Source organism: Salmo trutta, chromosome 2, assembly GCF_901001165.1.
Source record: "Salmo trutta chromosome 2, fSalTru1.1, whole genome shotgun sequence".
Classification (NCBI taxonomy): Eukaryota; Metazoa; Chordata; class Actinopteri; order Salmoniformes; family Salmonidae; genus Salmo; species Salmo trutta.
Window position 1 is genome coordinate 70,000,513 of NC_042958.1, and position 21,455 is coordinate 70,021,967.

General features: G+C 40.8%; 1 protein-coding gene across 1 annotated transcript in view; it reads right to left on the bottom strand.

Moving 5' to 3' along the window:
- Positions 1-6,267: 6,267 nt before the first annotated feature.
- The window catches only part of pth3r (parathyroid hormone 3 receptor), a 57,611-nt gene continuing 42,423 nt past the window's right edge, over positions 6,268-21,455 (bottom strand). The window contains exons 7-13 of the mRNA XM_029712999.1: positions 20,746-20,899; positions 17,545-17,605; positions 17,392-17,458; positions 16,999-17,093; positions 16,443-16,584; positions 15,033-15,074; positions 6,268-7,627 (exon numbers count right to left, since the gene is read on the bottom strand). Coding sequence (XP_029568859.1) covers positions 7,100-7,627; positions 15,033-15,074; positions 16,443-16,584; positions 16,999-17,093; positions 17,392-17,458; positions 17,545-17,605; positions 20,746-20,899 — 1,089 coding nt within the window. The 3' untranslated portion in view covers positions 6,268-7,099. The remainder of the gene's footprint in view (positions 7,628-15,032; positions 15,075-16,442; positions 16,585-16,998; positions 17,094-17,391; positions 17,459-17,544; positions 17,606-20,745; positions 20,900-21,455) is intronic.

The window sequence follows — 21,455 nt, forward strand, 5'->3', positions numbered from 1 at the left end:
AATTGACATGTACAAACTATGGCATAAGGGGATGACAAGCAGATAAGAGGCAATCCGTAACTTTGATTAAGACATTAATGAGCGAGCTAGGACGGACGTAGTAAATATAACTATTTGTTCAGCACTTTTGAAGTGTACAGCGACAGAATTCAGACATGGGCTGTTCTTACAGTGTTCTCCCTGTACACCAATTCAGAACCGTAGGATAAATAAAGGGGACATATAAGTAGACAATGAAAGCTCTTTCAATATTCGATGATGACATTTCTCAAAAACAGGTTATAGGCTACATGTGCACCACCAAGTCAAAACAGTAGGTGAAATTAAGAGGTGAAAATAGACCAAATTATTAGGGTGAGACACATGGGCTACTAACAGCTTACTACACAACATACAATTAGTATATCCTTTCTTAGCTACAGTATACATATCTCCTAGGCATATTACATCATTTATGCAGCAGCATACAGACATTGTTGGACTCTCCTCGTTGTGCTGTGCTCACTTGAACAGGAAGGTGGCGCGGCGGTCCTTCGTGGGCAAATTTTATCATCAAACTTTGTCATAAAAGTCTGGAATTCTCTGCATTTATGGTGCTTTCAAGACAACTGGGAACATGGAAAAAAAGTTGAATCCTGATGACGTCAGTGATCTTCAGGTCGCAGCTCTAGAAAGAGGCCTGAGTTCCTGATTTACAAATCTCAATAAGATGAAAGTTCAAAACGTATTTTCCCAGTCGTAGCTCGTTTTTCCAGAGTTCCAAGTTGTCTTGAACTCACTGAAGTCAGATTTAGCAGTTCTGAGTTAACAGCTGGTTTGAGCATGGCATAAATCATGCTTCATTGACAGCAGGGCCAATGTTGAATGCTTATAATTTAAAACTAGGAAAAGAGACCCTTAATCTTAGACTTGGGATAGCACAGCCACTCCACTGAATAGCCGGCTAATGATTGTTTTACAATGCTTGCAGTTACCCACTGATTCCTTCCAAACCACTCATTGTTGAATTTACGATTTCCAACTTGTTGTGTAATGTTTATGTCCAATGGCCGATGAGCACCGATACGTTTTATCTATAATTTCTCTTCGTTATTTCTCTTCATATGACAAGGATCAAAAAGGATTTGCCAGTAGATTGTCGACTTGATTCATTATGATGACTGCCGTATATACATAGACATGGAATCACTGGTCACTTTAATAATGGAACACTAGTCACTTTAATAATGTTTACATACTGTACAGTATATAATGGATTCTATTCTACTGTATTTTAGTCAATGCCACTCCGACATTGCTCGTCCTAATATTTATATATTTCTTAATAACATTATTTTACTTTTAGATTTGTGTATTGTTGTGAATTGTTAAATATTACTGCACTGTTGGAGCTAGGAACACAAGCATTTCACTACACCCGCAATAGCATCTACTAAATATGTGTGACCAAATAAATGTTATGTTATTTGAAATGCTATAGAGGGTTAAATAGTATCATTGATAATACATGACTCATAAAGTATGGGTTACATTTAATTTGCTCTTATGAGCCTACCCTTTGGAATGACTTTGATAGCAACAGTGAATATATTTTGTTATTAAGAGACCTCTTAAAACCCTGGATGGCAGACCAAATTAAAAGCTGTAGATAGATCAACTCTCCAGTAGGAGGTGCTGCCCAGCCTGTAGTTTTTTTCTGATAGTGGATATAACGTTGAAGATCTGACGTTGTTTCAAAGGTACAAATTCAACATTTTATGCAAGGTTGGTCTATGTTGAAAATCGGTGACATGGATGACATAATCCCAGTGGTGGAAAAAGTACCCACTTGTCATACTTGAGTACAGTTTTTTTTCCAACTGCTTACACACAAAATCTTTTCATGTCACACGATTTTTGAAACCTCTCACTCCAAGTGCAAAACTACACACCACATATCCAAAACCATAAGCAATTTCTCAGCTCAGTTGTCAATTGCATAAAACACTTTTTTCAAAACACTACACACAATTCTCTACCTAAAACACAAAAATCTAACAGGAAGTGACTTGCTTTCCTTTTCCAAACACAACCAATCAAAATGCTACACTTATTCACCAGGTCACACACACACAATAGGACAGAGGGCAATTACCAATGTCCCTGGACAGCGTGGGGGTAATATAACTATGTGTGCTGCCATCACTCAAAACGGGGTCCTGCATCACAATGCCACACTGGGTCCGTACAACACCGGCCATATGCTCACTTTTCTGGATGCAATTTACACAATGCTTGTCCCTGATCCAGATCAGGAGCCTGCTAGATTTGTGGTTTTATGGGACAATGTTAGTTTTCACCGGGCTGTTCTGGTCCAAAACTGGTTTGCCACCCATCCACAATTTGTAGTTTTGTACCTACCCCCATATTCACCTTTTCTAAATCCCATAGAGGAATTCTTCTCAGCCTGGCGCTGGAAAGTGTATGATCGCCAACCCTATGCCCGCATGCCGCTTCTCCAGGCAATGGAGGACGCATGTGGGGACATGCGAATACTTTTGGGTGTCAGGGAAAATGTATGGAGTAAAAAGTACATTATTTTCTTTAGGAATCCAGTGACGTAAAAGTAAAAAGTAAAGTAAAGTACAGATACCCCCCAAAAATTACTTAAGTAGTACTTTCAAGTTTGTTTCCTTAAGTACTTCACACCGCTGCTTAATCCTATGGTTGAAATTTCACCCTCAAAACAACAGTTGATGACTTTTTTCAAATCCACTATATTTTACAAGTAGATTCCACGTCACAATACATTGACAGATTGCATTGAAACAACGTTGATTCAACTAGTTTGTGCCCAGTGTGTGTGTGTGTGTGTGTGTGTGTGTGTGTGTGTGTGTGTGTGTGTGTGTGTGTGTGTGGAAGGCTAGCATTGGGCATGGTAGTTGTCACTCACACACATTATGCAATATATAGTATTTTCTATGCTCCTATGATGCCCGGACTGTGTAATTGTGATTGTAATTGTGAGATGCAAGGCTCCCTTGCAAAAGAGACCTTGGTCGATCTCAATGGGACCTTCTGAAATTCAGCCCAAGTCAGAACCTTCAAGAGACGAGCAAGGGAGGGTCAGCTCTCCTCAACCGATCATCCCACCCTCCTCCACCCACTACATCAGACAGCTGAGTCCAGCCTGGAAAAGACAACACAGAAGATCCAAGGGAGGAAAAATCACAAAGTCTCTTGCACATCAGAGCAACTGTTCAGGAGCCGCACTTTCCGATTGCCAATTGAAAAAAAAAGGTGTTGCTGTTCTGACACCTCAGTGTACATTGGAACGTTTCAGTGGCAACTAATTGCAATGTCTGGCTACTTGAAGGGGCACCTTTCTTGCCCACCTAAAGTTGTAGCAGTGGCTCTGAAATCTTCAGATCAGGTCCATTTGTCTACAACAACAACAAAAATGTCTATCAATCTGTCTCTCTAATGCATGTCTGTCTAACGCACCTTAATGCATGTCTTCCCTCATCTGCTCCATTCAGCCCTTTAACCACCCATTCACTATTTATCCATTCCTCCAACCCCCCATCCCATCCATCCATCCCTTCAACCATTTACTTACTCACTCTAATAAAGGACACAGAAAGTCTCTGGGCCATCTGTAACAGTACCTAACCTGTGGGAATAAGAAGTTATTTTAAGAAAGCCTCTTTTCTCTCTTTTTGACTTCTCTTTTGAGGCAGCAGGACTGAAAATGCTCTAGGGCTACTTGTGCACATAATCTGTGCAGACACTGGCCCCTGTTTGCCCAAGCCTGGCCTGGCATGCCTTGGCATGGAGTTAGACAGTGGAGTGAAAACACATTCGGCAATGTGCAGCGGTGGAAAAACTACACAATTGTCAAAAGGAAAGATACCTTTAATAGAAAATGACTCAAGTAAAAGTCACCCAGTAAAATGTCACTTGAGTGAAAAATCTAAAAGTATTTGGTTTTAAGTATACTTAAGTATCGAAAGTAAATGTAATTGCTAAAATATACTTAAGTATCAAAAGAAAAACTTATAAATCATTTCACATTCCTTATATTAAGCAAACCAGACGGCACGATTTTCTTGTTTTTAAAATTTATGGATAGCCAGGGGCACACTCCAACAGACATCACTTACAAATGAAGCATTTTTGTGTTTAGTAAGTCCACCAGATCAGAGGCAGTAGGGATGACCAGGGATGTTCTCGTGATAAGTATGTGAATTGGACCATTTTCTTCTCCAGCTAAGTATTCGAAATGTAACGAGTACTTTTGGGTCTCAGGAAAAATGTATGGAGTAAAAAGTGCATTACTTTCTTTAGGAATGTAGTGGAGTAAATAGTAATGTAAAGTACAGATACCCCAAAAAACTACTTAAGTAATACTTTAAAGTATTTTTACAGAAGTACTTCACAACACTAGAAATGTGGCACTTTTATCTTCTCCAAAACGTTGTAGTGACCACAACTGTACTGTACATCCCCAATACCCCTTGACAAGCCTCTCTATTTGCTCAAAAGGTGAACAAGACTGAAGAGCAAAAATGCAATTCTATGGAGTAAGAGTTTGACAATGCATGGTTTATGTTATCAATATCACAATATACCGTACATAATCTGTCAACACTTTTCCCCCAAGATAAACAATGAAAAGAGGTGTTACAAAAGGATGAGTGATCTTTAAGGATTGAAATATACAATTCTTCGTTTGATTCTTTTTAAATTACAATACAAACCTGACTGCCTAATATAGCCAATTACATACAGTGCATTCGGAAAGTATTCAGACCCCTTCACTTTTTCCATATTTTGTTACGTTACAGCCTTATTCTAAATTGAAAAAATAAATAAAACATCTCACAATCTATAAGCAATACCACATAATGACAAAGTGAAAATAGTTATTTTGTAATTTTTGAAAATGTATTAATAATAAAAAGCAGAAATACCTTCTTTACATAAGTATTCAGACCCTTTGCTATGAGACTCAAAGTCCTTGAGATGTTTCTACAACTTGATTGGAGTCCACCTGTGAAAAATTCAATTGATTGGACATGATTTGGAAAAGCACACGCCTATCTATATAAGGTCCCACAGTTGATAGTGCATCTCAGAGCATAAACCAAGACATGAGGTCTAAGGAATTGTCTGAAGGAATTGGCCTCAGTAATTGTCCGCCCTGCCAAACTGAGCAATTGGGGGGGGGGGGGGGGGGGGGGGGCTTGGTCATTGAGGTGACAAATAACCTGATGGTCAATCTGACAGAGCTCCAGAGTTCCTTTGTGGAGATGGGAGAACCTTCCAGAATGACAACCATCTATGCAGCACTCCACCAATCAGGCTTTTATGGTAGGGTGGCCAGACGGAAGCCACTCCTCAGTAAAAGGCACATGACAGCCTGCTTGGAGTTTGCCAAAAGGCACCTAAAGGACTCTCAGACCATGAGAAACAAGATTCTCTGGTCTAATGAAACCAAGATTGAACTCTTTGGCCTGAATGCCAAGCGTCACATCTGGAGGAAACCTGCCACCATCACTACAGTGAAGTATGGTGGTGGCAGCATCATGCTGTGGGGATGTTTTTCAGCAGCAGGGACTGGGAGTCTAGTCAGGATCGAGGGAAAGATGAACAGAGCAAAGTACAGAGAGATCCTTGATGAAAACCTGCTCCAGAGCACTCAGGACCTCACACTGGAGCGAAGGTTCACCTTCAAACAGGACAACAACCCTAAGCACACAGCCAAGACAACGCAGGAGTGGCTTCGGGACAAGTCTCTGAATGTCCTTGAGTGGCCCAGCCAGAGCCCGGACTTGAACCCAATCGAGCATCTCTGGAGAGAACTGAAAATAGCTGTGCAGCAACTGTCCCCACCCAACCTGACAGAGCTTGAGAGGATCTGCAGAGAAGAATGGGAGAAACTCCCCAAATACAGGTGTGCCAAGCTTGTAGCGTCATACCCAAAATATTCAAGGCTGTAATCGCTGCCAAAGGTGCTTCAACAAAGTACTGAGTAAAGGGTCTGAATACTTATGTACAGTAAATGTGATATTTACGTTGGTTTTATTTTTAATACATTTGCAAAAATTGAAAACCTGAAAACCTGTTTTTGCTTTGTCATTATCGGGTATTGTGTGTAGATTGATAAATAAATAAAAACTATTTAATACATTTTAGAATAAGGCTGTAACGTTACAAAATGTGTAAAAAGTGAAGGGGTCTGAATACTTACCGAATGCACTGTACATATCAAGTGTGCTATCACTATCCAAAATAACAATTTCTTTACATCTGTGCTTCCTGTGTGAAGCTAAGGTAAATCCTGAGCTGATATTTTACTGTTTTAGACATGTGTTTTTGTTATTTTATTAATCTATTATTGTTTTATGGCAAAGTGTATTGGGATTTTAAATGCACTAGTTTTGCTCGTTGGGCGATGGGCCCCAGGTAAGGATATCTTCAAATGCAGCCTACTGCTGCTTATTCATCGTTGTAAAACGCTTAATTTCCACGTTTTTTCTCAGATAAAAATTACATCTCATTTCAATAGACAAATAGTGCATGAATTGTTATGCAGACAGAGAAGAGATCAGAGAAAACAGACAAGCAGACAGACAGGCAAATATAAAAGGAAAAACAATAGTCTGTCTAACGATGATACAAAGCAGAAGATATCAAATGCACCTGACAAACAAATATGGCACGTGTAGAAAGGCATGCAGGACTCCACATTCCATAATTGGTGCAGCAACTCACTAGTCATTGGTTTCTTTATTACAACCACTGATAAATTACATCACCAATCATGCTAAAAGTACATGTTATTTATTCATGATCAATGGATCAATGTTCCATTGGTAATCATGTCATTAGACCAGTTTACACACAATGATTCTTTAACCCCAACTAAATGTACGTAGTAGCTAAGTCTTCAGACATCAGTCAATCAAACAAGGGATTCAGAGGATATTCAAATAGGTCATTGGAGATCACTTGAATGGAGCCTTGATATGGAGCCATGGCAGGAATCTGGATAAGTAAAGCTATCTGATACAGTGCTGCTCTCACTGTTAGACACCATAGATCTGACAGTTCCAGTTCACAAGATGGTCTCTAGTTCCTTTAGAGACAAAGAGCAGCAGGGGTCCTCATCTCCCAACCGCTGGGGCACAGAGACTGCAGTCTCTGTCTTGGCTCCACCACCACCCACTTGGATCCCCTCGCTAGCAGCCCTGGGGTGCCTGGGAAAGGCACCAACACCGGCCCCAGCTCCAGCCCCCACCCCGGGCCTCCAAATGACAAGTTTCTGCCTGGGGGTCTCCGTGTTGCTGGGCACATAACCTGGCAGGTTGGTGAGGGGATGGAAGGTGGAGGTGAGGCGTGGCTGCCTGCTTCCCCCTCCCACATTGCTTCCCCCAGCTCCTCCCACCCCGGATGCCCCTCCCCCATTCAGGGACATTCCTCTGGGATTGGCCACAGTCAGACTCACGCTGTGGGTGGTGGTGTGTGACATCATGCCGCCGTAGTAGCAGCTGCCCCCGCCCCCACTGCTGGTCACCCGGGTCTTCTGTTTGAGGTCCAGGGCCAGGCTCCGCCGTAGCCATGCCTTCTTTACCTCCGCCTGCACCTGGGAAGACAGGAATTAAAGTGGAACTGACAGTGTTTTAGCAACATTAAATCTTATAAAAATCTGTTACATTTTCTGACAAGCGAGCACTTAGATATGCTCGGTTTCATAAATTCATAGAATGTTTGGGAATGACAGACTAAGGCATTTGTGAAAATTCTATAGCAATAAACAGTGAGAAAGCGGCCGTGTGTTTGGACAATTAATAGACACTGCTGTAAATAAAACCTAATAAAAACATCGGTCTCATCCAGGACCGGAGTCTACGCAGACCGGTGTGCCATAATCAATCAGAGCTACAGTAGCCCTTTATGCAAAAAAGCTATTTGCCACACGGGCCTGCCATCATTCACTTTGAACTGGACTGTGTGTTTACAGGCAGTAGTAAAAGCACGACTTTAGATTATTAGAACGCATTCGGCAAAAGCCACAAAATATGTAAATATCAGGGGAGTCCACTTACATTTGGTAACTTTACAGTCCTATTGATCAAACCATGATAAGGTAGGCTCTCTCTCCCTCAGTTATGCACATCAACAACAAGATCAACAACTAATAGCAAGAGCAAGATGAGCTAAAATCTAACGACGGAACATTAGATAAACCCTCTCAAAAATGTTCAGCTAGTTGCACTGATTAACGATGGGGAATAGTAGCTTGCTCGTCCTTCTGCCGCTTGCCTGCCAATGCATGCTTGTCCCAACCCACGTTTTGACAACTGAATGGGAACTTGCCTGACCGCCCATTTGATCGATGCCAAATACATTTGATTGACAACTAAGTGTGTGTTTGTAAATTCCCTTCAGTGTGTCAGAGCGCGCTCTGGGTCGTTCGTAAATTCAGAGCGTTTAGCTCTCCAAGCGTTCAGACTGCGCAATTAAGTGATAATGCCTGAGAAGCCGGTGTTTGGAGGATATATTGGCACAGGTGTTGTTAGGCCCGAGACGAAACACCGGCTTCGAGGGCATTATCGCTTTTATACAACGGGTTACCAACATATTCAAATAATAATTGACATATTTTCATTAAAAACGTCATTTTGTTGAATTTATTCATACTATTTCATCCTTCCACAAGATATAGTTCCGAAACAAATCTAGGATTGCTACCCAAGCCAGCTGGTCGTTCGTTCTATCGGTTCGGTTGCCAGAGACGCGACCCAGTCGTTCAGTCTTTTTGTTCTGTATCTATGGACGCGACCCAGTCATTCATTCTAAATGTCCATTGCCATACTGGCTGGCAACATTCTTATCCCTTGATTGCTAGGTAGCCATCTACGGCTAACTTACAGTCACGTCAAACAGTGCAGCCAGAATAACAACAGTAGCTGCATTTACATTTGTTTAAGCTGTTTTCTCGCGATATTTATTTAGATAACATCCATAACAATGAGCTAAAGATGCACGATTTCGCCTGGCATAAAAAAATGTGCACTCTCATCAGGACACTGTTGTTCAGAGGAGCTAGCCAACAATACAGCTAAAACAATCACATCAAACTGAAGCTGGAATGACTGCAAACTAGCTGCACTTCGTTTCATTTTACCTTTTTTCAATTGACATTTCTTTGTATATATCTATACAAATTATGGCAGCTGATTCATGATTTCGACTGGCTGAGAAATGCTGCCTGCCTGTCTGTCTCGTCCCGACTCCCGACACGTTCATTACTATGGGACAGCTGGAGATCGAATTCGAATTTGAAAATATTGAAACAATGTTGTAAATGTCAGAGAGACAGACAACAAGGTTAATACAAATCTCTGCTGTTGAAAACGAAATGTTTGTCTAAAAGAAATGTGAGATAATGTGTAGTTGCATTGTATAGAGGAGATCAAGTTTATAAATTGCCTGGCTGGGCTGATGAGACAGTGGATTGAGCAGTCAGATGGAACAGAGCAAATAAGCATTTTAACATCATAGATTTAACCAGTGATAACATGTGGAATAGGCACCGACAGGAATGCGGTTTTAACCAATCAGCAATCAGGATTAGAACCACCCGTTGTATAACGCACTATTGACACTGGACAGTTAATCTGAGCGTTCCTCACAATGGCAGTCAAGCACACAAAGTTGGGTAGCTTGCTAACTACTTCTGGACACAAATGATAGAAGAACTCACACACAGGAGGCTGGTGGCACCTTAATTGGGGAGAACGGGCTCATGATAATGACTGGAGCGGAATCAGTGGAATGGTATCAAATACATGGTTTCCAGGTGTTTGATACCTTTCCATTTGCTCCGTTACGGCCATTATTATGAGCCGTTCTCCCCACGGTAGCCTCCACTGACCATTTGACTCACCCTAGCAGGGCTGGTTAGGCTGTTTATATGTTATCTAGCGTGTTAGTGACCAACTGTGCTGCTGGCAACAATTTAATTACTTTTTTGGCAGACGTTTACTGACACCGGTCATATTCAGTGGGTGTTGTGCTTTCGTTTGTAAATTCATTAGTTATTCTGCGCTCCAGAGTGAATTTATGTATGCAAGAGATATGCTAACTGGATAACTGTGATTTAAGTTCAGCAAAGCTAGCTAGCTAGCAAAGTGATTCACATTTATTGCTAGCTAACCAAATGGCATCTGCATCTCTAGCTGTAGCCACCGAAAAACGATATGAGAGGAAAAAGTCATAATAAATAGCTACGTAAATAAAGACGCTAGCCTAATAGCCACGTTATGACTGATTTGTGATCATTGCCCTTGCTAGTTTGATTATATTGACATTCCCAGCTTTAAGACACATTGACATTCCCAAGCCATAAAACTGCTTAACAATTAATCAAATGGCCACCGGACTATTTACATTGACACCCCCCCTCCATTGGTTTTGTACACTGCTGCTACTCGCTGTTTATTATCTATGCATAGTCACTTCACCACTACCTACATGTACAAATTACCTCAACTAACCTGTACCCCTGCACAATTATTCGGTACCGGTACCTCCTGTATATAGCCTCATTATTGTTATTTTATTACTTTTTATTATTTTTTACTTTAGTTTATTTGGTAAATATTTTCTCAACTCTTCTTGAACTGCACTGTTGGTTTAAGGGCTTGTATTTGGCGCATGTGACAAATAAAGTTTGATTTGATTTGATTAGATTAGTTACATTCATCCGTTTTTGTCCAAAATATTGAGTCATTGAAACTGAAACAGTGCATCACGAATGATGGAGGCAGCAAATAATGTACCAGGCCAGCTGTGCTTCACAACCAGATAGCAATATTTTTGGGACTACCAAGAAATGTGTTGGTGAATTATATTAATCATGCAATGAACTGCATCCATCTACAGTGACAGCCTTATTCTAAAATGGATTGAATTGTTTGTTTTCCTCATCAATCTACACACAATACCTCATAATGACAAAGCAAAAACAGTTTGAGAGTTTTTATAAAATGTATTTAAAAAAATAAACTGAAATATCACATTTACATAAGTATTCAGACCCTTTACTGGGTACTTTGTGGAAGCACCTTTGGCAGCGATTACAGCCTCGAGTCATCTTGGGTATGACGCTACAAGCTTGGCACGCCTGTATTTGAGGAGTTTCTCACATTCTTCTCTGCAGATCCTCTCAAGCTCTGTCAGGTTGGGTGGGGAGCATCTCTACACAGCTATTTTCAGTTCTCTCCAGAGATGATCGATCAGGTTCAAGTCCGGGCTCTAGCTGGGCCACTCAAGGACATTCAGAGACTTGTTCCCGAAGCCACACCTGCATTGTCTTGGCTGTGTGCTTAGGGTCGTTGTCCTTTTGGAAGGTGAACCTTTGCCCCAGTCTGAGGTCCTGAGCGCTCTGGAGCAGATTTTAATCGAGGATCTCTCTGTACTTTGCTCCATTCATCTTTCCCTCGATCCTGATTAGTCTCCCAGTCCCTGCCGCTGAAAAACATCCCCACAGCATGATGTTGCCACCACCATGCTTCACCGTAGGGATGGTGCCAGGTTTCCTCCAGATGTGACGCTTGGCATTCAGGCCATAGAGTTCAATCTTCATTTCATCAGACCAGAGAATCTTGTTTCACATGGTCAGAGTCATTTAGGTGCCTTTTGGCAAACTCCAAGCCGGGCTGTCATGTGCCTTTTACTGAGGAGTGGGTTTCGTCTAGCCACTCTAGCATAAAGGCCTGATTGGTGGAGTGATGCAGAGAAGGTTTTCCTTCTGTAAGGTTCTCCCATCTCCACAGAGGCACTCTGGAGCTCTGTCAGAGTGACCATTGGGTTGTTGGTCACCTCCCTGACCAAGGCACCAAAAGTTTGTGGTTCCTAACTTCTTCCATTTAAGAATGATGGAGGCCACTGTGTTCTTGGGGAACCTCAATGCTGGGGAAATTCTTTGGTACCCTTTCCCAGATCTGTGCCTCGACACAATCCTGTCTTGGAGCTCTACAGACAATTCCTTCGACCTCATGCCTTGATTTTTGTTCTGACATGCACTGTCAACTGCGGGACATTAATCGACAGTGTGTCTTTCCAAATCATGTCCAATTAATTGAATTTACCACAGGTGGACTCCAATCAAGTTGTAGAAAAATCACAAGGATGATCAATGGAAACAGGATGCACATGAGCTCAATTTCGATTCTCATTGCAAAGGGTGTGAATTGTTATGTAAAGAAGGTATTTCATTTTTTAATTCTTAATACATTTGCAAATATTTCTAAAAACCTGTTTTTGCTTTGTCATTATGGGGTATTGTGTGTAGATTGATGAGGAAAAATGTATGTAATCCATTTTAGAATAAGGCTGTAATGTAACAACAATTGGAAAAAGTAAAGAGGTCTTAATACTTTCCGAATGCACTGTATTCTGCCAACAATGTTTGAAAGGAGCCTTACATATGAAACAGCCTACAAGGCAGCATCCTGATTCATGAGCCTGTGAGCATTCCAGGAATAGCGCTTACCCACTCCATATGCGCAAAAAGGTTATTTATCTCGAAATTGGTTCACAAATTTGTTTTCATCCCTGTTACTGAGAATTTCTCCTTTGCCAAGATAATCCATACACCTGACAGGTGTGGCATATCAAGAAGCTGATTTAACAGCATGATCATTACACAGGTGCACCTTGTGCTGGGTACAATAAAAAGTCACTCAAATTTGCAGTTTTGTCACAGGACACAATGCCACAGATATCTCATTTTGAGGGAGCGTGCAATTGGCATGCTGACGGCAGGAATGTCCACCAGAGCTGTTGCCAGATAATTTAATGTTCATGTTCATCTACCGTAAGCCGCCTTCAACATCGTTTTAGAGAATTTGGCAATATGTCCAACCGACCTACAACTGCAGACCACGTGTATTGTGTCGTGTCGGAAAGAGGTTTTCTGATGCCAACATTGTGAACAGAGTGCCCCATAGTGGCAGTGGGGTTATGATATGGGCAGGCATAAGCTATGGAAAACAAACACAATTGCCTTTTATCGATGGCAATTTGAATGCAGAGAGATACTGTGATGGGATCCTGAAGCCATTTTATCTGCCACCATCACCATCATTTTATCTGCCACCATCATGTTTCAGCATGATAATGCACGGCCCCATGTGGCAAGGATTTTTACACAATTCCTGGAAGCTGAAAATGTCCCAGTTTGTCCATGGCCTGCATACTCACCAGACATGTCACCCATTGAGGATGTTTGGGATTCTCCGGATTGACGTGTACAACAGTGTGTTCCAGTTCCTGCCAATATCCAGCAACTTCGCACAGCCATTGAAGAGGAGTGGGACAACATTCCACAGGCCAGAATCAACAGCCTGATCCACTCTATGCGAAGGAGATATGTCGTGCTGCATGAGGAAAATGGTGGTCACACCAGATACTGACTGGTTTTCTGATCCACGCCCCCACTTTTTTTAAAGGCATACTATATATACAGAAACGTATGTGGATAGCCCTTTAAATGAATGGATTTGGCTATTTCAGCCGCACCCATTGCTGACAGGTGTATAAAATTGAGCACAAAGCCATGCAATCTCCATAGACAAACATTGGCAGTAGAATGGCCTTAGTGAAGAGCTCAGTGACTTTCAAAGTGGCACCGTCATAGGATGCCACCTTTCCAACAAGTCAGTTCATCAAATGTCTGCCCTGCTACAGCTGCCCCAGTCAATTGTAAGTACTGTTGTTGTGAAGTGGAAATGTCTAGGAGTAACAACGGCTCAACCAAGAAGTGGTAGGCCACACAAGCTCACAGAACGGGATTACTGAGTCCTGAAGCATGTACTGCGTACACATCGTTTGTCCTTGGTTGAAACAATCACTACCGAGTTCCAAACTGCCTCTGGAAGACACTTCAGCACAATAACTGTTCGTTGGGAGATGTTTTTCATGGTTCGGGCTAGGATCCTTAGTTCCAGTGAAGGGAAATCTTAACGCTACAGCATACAATGACATTCGAGAGATGATTCTATGCTTCCAACTTTGTGGCAACAGTTTGGGGAAGGCCCTTTCCTGTTTCATCATAACAATGCCCCAGTGCACAAAGCGATGCAGAAATGGTTTGTCGAGATTGGTGTGGAAGGACTTGACTGGTCTGTACAGAACCCTGACCTCAACCCCATCGAATACCTTTGGGATGAATTGGAATGCCAACTGCGAGCCAGGCCTAATCGTCCAACATCAGTGCCGGACCTCACTAATGCTCTTGTGGCTGAATGGAAGGGAGTCTCTGGAGCAATGTTCCAACAGCTAGTGGAAAGCCTTTCCAAAAGAGTGGAGGCTGCTAAAGCAGCAAAGGGAGGACCAACTCCATATTAATGCCCCTGATTTTGGAATGAGATGTTCGACGAGTAGGTGTCCACCTACTTTTGGTCACATAGAGTATCTGTGACCAACAGATGCATATCTGCATTTCCAGTCATGTGAAATCCATAGATTAGGGCCCAATGTATTTATTTAAATTTACTTATATCCTTATATGAACTGTAACTCAGTAAAATCTTGGAAATTGTCGCATGTTGCGTTTATATATTTGTTTAGGATATTTATACACAGTTATGCACGCTAACAACCAGCATAGGTAACAAGCTACTTAGCTAACTAGCTAGCTCACAAGACTAGCCAAGTTAGCTGCGTTATTCCTTGCATGCGATTGACTGTAGTCTTTGGAGCACACAGCCAGGGAGACAATTGCCTGTCAAGCATTGTTCAGGGCTTAAAACATCAACGCAGCCACAGCGCTCCTTGATTAAGTGATTATTGTGCATCTGAACAAATTATTAGATGATGTGTGTAACTTTTGATTATATCTTCATCTCGACAAAACAATTTTTGTTATGTAGTGATCATGAGATAAGTCGTGACATAACGAGGGAAAATGATTTTTTATTCATATGTCCTCTCTGGACTTCCGTAGATATTCAAAATGAGATAGGTTGTTCTGCATTTACCTCCCCATTGCAGAAACAGTAGATGAATGCCACAAAGAATCCCTGAAAGGATAAAAGGGAAAAAGCCCAAGTTTAGATAAAGGAAATACATTTAGTGCTGTTCGACATTTATGAACAGGACTTAGGACAGATTTTTAGGATATAACATAAATCTGTCATCAATAGTCATCAACAGTTGATGGACAATAGCCTGCATAAGATTAGCCTTTTTTTGTCATGAGTTTTGTTCTGGAGGCAGCTCTGGAGAGTGGTGTCTAGCTGACACAGCCACAAAAAAGACACACTGCTAACCATAATGCCTAACCCTAACCCTTCTTAGGGCTAGGCCCCTTTTTTTCTCAATTTCCGCCTGAATGACGTGCCCAAAGTAAACTGCCTGTTCCTCAGGCCCTGAAGCCAATATATGCATATAATTGGTACCATTGGAAAGAAACCACTTTGAAGTTTGAAGAAATTTTAAAATAATGTAGGAGAGAGAATATAACACAATAGATATGGTAGAAGAAAATCCAAAGAAAAACCAAGCAGAATTATTTTTTTTGAGAGACCATCCTCTTAGAATGGCAAGTATAAGGTCATATTGAATATTAGCTCCCTGGATGCAATTCCTATGGATTCCACAGGGTGTCAGCAGTCTATGTTCAAGGTTTCAGGCTTGTAACTTCAAAGACGAATACGAAATATCAGTTTTAGTACAGGAACACAGTCTTGGAAATTCGTGTTTGCGTGTGAGAGACCACTGTAGCTCAGTTGGTAGAGCATGGCGCTTGCAACGCCAGGGTTGTGGGTTCGATTCCCACGGGGGGCCAGTATTTAAAATATGTAATAAAATGTATGCACTCTACTGTAAGTTGCTCTGGATAAGAGCATCTGCTAAATGACTAAAATATAAATGTAAAAAATGTGTGCCATGAAGACAGGACGCACCTGCTAAAATTGGTTTCCTATTGAACATACTTCTTTCCATAAGAAATATTAAAGTTTGATTACATTTTAGGGTATCTGAGGAGTAAATAGAAACATATTTTGACTTGTTGAAACAAAGATTCGATTTTCGGATTCCTTTCTCTGCATGTTGAACGAGTGGATTACTCAAATCGATGGTGCCAACTAAACAGACTTTTTGGGATATAAAGAAGGATTTTATCTAACAAAACGACACTACATGTTATAGCTGGAACCCTTTGGATGACAATCCCAAAATTAAATAAAGACCAAAAATCAAATGTTTGTTATTATGAATTTTTACAATATAGCCAATTGTTACTTTTCAGCTGGCCTATCTATGGGGAAATCACTCAGTTCTGCCTCCAGGACAAGACTCGTGACAATAAACGTCAACCTGCGATCAAAACACTAGAAAGATTATGTTTTTCTCTCAGGGAGTATTTGCCCTTTGGGGTGTCTGACCTGGGAAGAGTTGAAGAACATCTCGTAGTGCATCTGCACCTGCCACAACAGGCCCGTAACCTCAGTGTAGGGTAGAGCCATAAACACCATATAGTGCACTCCAAACAAGGGCATCAGGACAAGGGTGGATTTCAACAGCTTCCTGTGGACAGTAGCAGACACAATTTTACAGATAATATTATAGCAGTGTAATGTGCTATTTATCTATGTTTGAATAGTGGCCTTGATTTAGAGAAACGTGAAGCTATGTAAGACAACGTAGGATGTATCATCAAGATTCAGCCATTGTATTCCCATACCATGCATGGTGATTTCTGATTTCAAATTATATTTTTCAAAACACAAATTTACAGTCACATGTCATACAATCAGGAAAAACTAGCCTAGGCTCTATTGCAAGTGAAGGAATTGTGGGTTGTATCATATGCATAAAGCATGTATCCATTAATTTATCCATGCTATTACTAGTACTGTTTATTACAAGTGCATTACTAGTTTATTACTATTCTATTGTCAGTCTTTTACTGTTTATTATTAGTCTAATGCAGCCCCTCACCTGTACTGCTGACGGGGGTCCAGTTTGCCTGTGTTGGTCTCCCACAACTTAGAGGCCAACACTCGTATGATGTTGAGGAACAGGAAGAAGTTCACCTGTAGGAAGAGTTAGAAATAGATGTAAGGTGTCCATATTAAGACAGCCTCAGAGTCACAAGGAGTTGGTGTAACAGTCACTCTGACTTCGGACACCGTATTCATGGTATAACGTTGGAGATCAGCGGAAAGCGGAGACGTCCAATAAATAGCACCTTTCAGCTTTTGAGTTTATTTGGATTGTGTCAAATAAAATGTTTGATGTGAAATCAAGGATGCTATCAAACCATAAAAAAGGGACAAGAGACCAGTGCTTGTGAAGTGGATGAGTCTAGGTGAAAAGGAAATATTTGCTTACTACAATGGCTGCAAGAATTGGGACTTGATAGATCCACTTCAGATTTCCCGCACTGATGTCCCAGCACCTGCAAATGTGTGTAGAATAGCTACTGTTAAGTGTGATTATTCACTTCAATGTGATGTACACACAATTATGTATAAAGGGACTCACTGAGTGTCTGCCAATGATGCTCGCGCACTGACCCAAATGGACACAAACACCGCAGGGACACCTATGAGAGAGGGAGGCAAAGCGGTAGGAGGGTGAAATAGATTCATGTTGAATAATGTTGAATTCCCATCTGTGGTATCTTACATACACAACAAAGGTGTCTTTCCAGGGGGTCTTTTCCAGTGGCGGAAAAAGTACCCAATTGTCAGACTTGAGTAAAAGGAAAGACACTTTAAAAGAAAATGACTCAAGTAAAAGTAAAAGTCACCCAGTAAAATCCTACCTGAGTAAAAGTCTAAAAGTATTGTTATAAATATACTTAAGTATTAAAAGTAAATGGAATTGATCAAATATACTTAAGTATCAAAAGTAAAAATTATTTTAAATTCCTTATATTAAACAAACCAGACGGCACCATTTTCTTTGTTTTGTTTAATTTACGGATAGCGAGACATAATTTGCAAACAAAGCATGTGTTTAGTGAGTCCACCAGATATTTTTGTTATTTTTTTATTTAACTAAGCAACAGATCAGAGGCATTAGAGATGGCAAGGGATGTTCTCTTGATAGGTGTGTGAATTAGACTATTTTCCTGTCCTGCTAAGCATTCAAAATGTAACAAGCACTTTTGGGTGTCAGGGAAAATGTGTGAAGTAAAAAGTACATAATTGTCTTAAGAAATGTAGTGAAGTAAAAGTAAAAGTTGTCAAAAATATGAACAGTAAAGTTCAGTACAGATTCCTAAAAAAACTACTTAAGTAGTACTTTGAACTATTTTTTACTCAAGTACTTTACACCTCTGGTCTTTTCCTACAGGTGCACTACTCACATAATCTGATCTCACAACACATGGAGGAGTGTTTAAAGGGGCAATCTGTGGCTGCTTTAAAACCATTTTTTTGGATTTTTAGATTAATGATATATACCCAGTGGCGACCAGTCATTCAGGGCAGTTGTTTTGAGCCCCACATTTTTTGCATTAACATGTTTTGCATGTTCTTTTGGCATTAATACATGTCACATATCAGTTTACAAAGAATGTAAAAAATAATATATATCATTGAGTTAATAAAGCTGCATACAAACGGTCTCTTTTTTGTTTTCTTTGAGTAAGCCGGCTCCAAAATGCAGGCGTTTCAGCCTAGCGCAATGCTTTCTGTTGTGGTGGGGCAAGCCAGCAGAAAACACAGAGCGTTGCGCTGTGATTGGCTCAGTGTTCTGTCACTCATGGGGACTTTACTTCACTGCCAAGTGGAAGAGCAGACCTTGAAAATTCTAGCCCTTCGGCTGCTGCCATAGAAGTGCCCATCCAAGAAGGCTCAAGGTCATTGGCCACAGATAAAATGTCAAATCACGTTAAATGTACAGTAGCTTTGATTGGACTGATCATGTCAACGTCATACTTTCACAATCTTAGCTAGCAGTCATCATCATGAATCAAGTCGACAATCTACTGGCAAATCCTTTTTAATCCTTATCATATGAAGAGAAATAATGGAGAAATTATAGATAAAACATATTGGTGCTCATTGGCCATTGGACAAACATTTCACAAGAAGTTGGAAATTGCAAATTCAACAATGAGTGGTTTGGAAGGAATCAGTGACAGTGGTCCCAAATCTGGGATTAAGGGGTTATTTTCCAAGTTTAAAATGATAAGCATCCAACATTGGCCATGCTGTCAATGAAGCATGATTTGTGCCGCGTACAAAACAACTGTTAACTCAAAGGACTGCCACGCCACCTTCCTGTTCAAGTGAGCCGAGCACAACAATGTGAGTCCAAAAATATATTGTTTTCTGCTTCATAAATGATGTAATATGCCAGGGAGATATGTATACTGTAACTAAGAAAGTAATGCTAAGTGTATGTTGTGTAGTAAGCTGTAAGTAGCCCATGTGCCTCACCCTAATAATTTGGTATATTTACCCCTCTTAATTTCACCCACTGTTCTGACTGTTCTACTGTAGCCTATAACCTGTTTTAGAGAAATGTAATCATCAAATATTGTAAGAGCTTTCATTATCTGCTTATATGCCCCCTTTATTTATCCTACGGTTCTAACTTGGTGTACTGTAAAAACGGCACATGTTCTGAATTCTGTGGTTGTACATTTCAGAAGTGCTAAACAGATAGTTATATTGACCATTGTAACAGTCCTAGCTCGGTCATTGTCTTAATCGAAATTATGGATTGCCTCTTATCCGCTTGTCGTCCCCTTATGCCATAGTTTGTACATCTCAATTGTCATTAGAAACCACATTTGTTTAAGCAAGTCAGCCATATCAGCTATGTTTTTTTAAAAGACAGTAAATGAGGCTGAATGAACTGTTTTGCTGCCAGACAAGGCTCCGCTGATAGCCAGGTGTAACAGTGGTAAGATGTTGGGACAGCTTTATGTAGACCCTAACAGTTTGTGGGCACCGTTTGCCACTGTTATAGTGCAATTAATGTGTTGTGTTGTGTAGTGGTTTTGCTGGCATGCATTCCACGGTTTTTATTTTTTGCCCCACCAACAAATATATGCTAAAATCGCCGCTGTTTATACCCATTGATTCTTGAAGAATATCACTAATAAATGCCTCATTAGTTTAGTTCAACTGTCATTCCCCGTCAGATCCGAACATATACAGCTTGCTTTACCAAATTGTTTGTAAACAATGTAAATGTGAACAAACACTGTATTGCCTCAAAACATGATTAAAACTATAATTTTGAAATCATGGACGGCCAGTCCTTAGTATGGCCTGTCCTTGCAGCCTTAGCTCTGTCTATGATTTTGAGAGTGGTTACATTTCTCCAGCCCCATCCCCAGCTGTTTAATAAAACAGTGATGGGATGCACGCTTTGTTATTGTTTTATACTGCAGACTGCCACTTTAACACCTCAGGAACCCAATTCATACGATATATCAATCTTCTGAAATGGCTGCAAAAAAGACAACTTGAAACGTCAATGGGCTGAATCACTGGTTTACACGCTTAGAAAAAAAGGTACCATAAAACCTTAAAGGATTCTTTGGCTATCCCTGGAGAACCATTTTTTGGTTCCATAGTAGAACCCTTTTTGGTTCTAGAACCTTTTTAGGTTCAAGGTAAAACCGTTTCACCATAAAGAGTTTTTTTAGGGTACCTCGTTAGGTGAAATGGTCCTACCTGGAACCAGAAAGTTCTATCCTGCAGGGTGTGTAGAAAAACTCACCCCAGCCGATGATGGTGAGCGCCCACAGGTAGTTCTTGTCTGAGAGGAAGGCCATGAAGATGAGGCTGTGCAGGTACAGTCCCTCCACCAGGATCCAGTAGTGATTGGTCGCCAGGAAATACAGGAAGAGAGTAACGGCCACCTTACAGCCCACCTATAGGGTGCCAGAGAGAAGAGAGGTGTCATGTTCATATTGTTAATAAGGGACCTGGGACATTCAACATATCATCAGATAATGGTTCAAATGGATCAATGGGTTAGGGCAGGTGGGGCAAACTATCTGTAGCTTAAACTAGATATAAAGTATGTCAAAATTATAATGGACCTATATATTTTCCAATAACGGCCCTTTTTCTGGCCCCCTGGGATAGAGCATGGTGTAAGGAACATCGAATTGTGGGATTGAATCCCGCATGGGCCACATATACTGAATGTTTGTGTCACTGTCAATGTTGACATTTCTGTAATTAACTTTGGATAAAATCATCTGCTAAATGAATATCTTATTTTTACTTGACATTTTCAGAGACATCAAGACTTGGGAGGAGTTTCATCACAGGGCCTATCACCAAGGGCAACTGAACACAAAAACCAACATCTGTAGTTGAAAACTGTCGTCGATATCGGTCAGAAACATTTATTCCAGTGCCAAAACGGACAAAGTGTAAGTAGGATAACGTTGGTCATAAAGTCAATATATTCCAAAACAG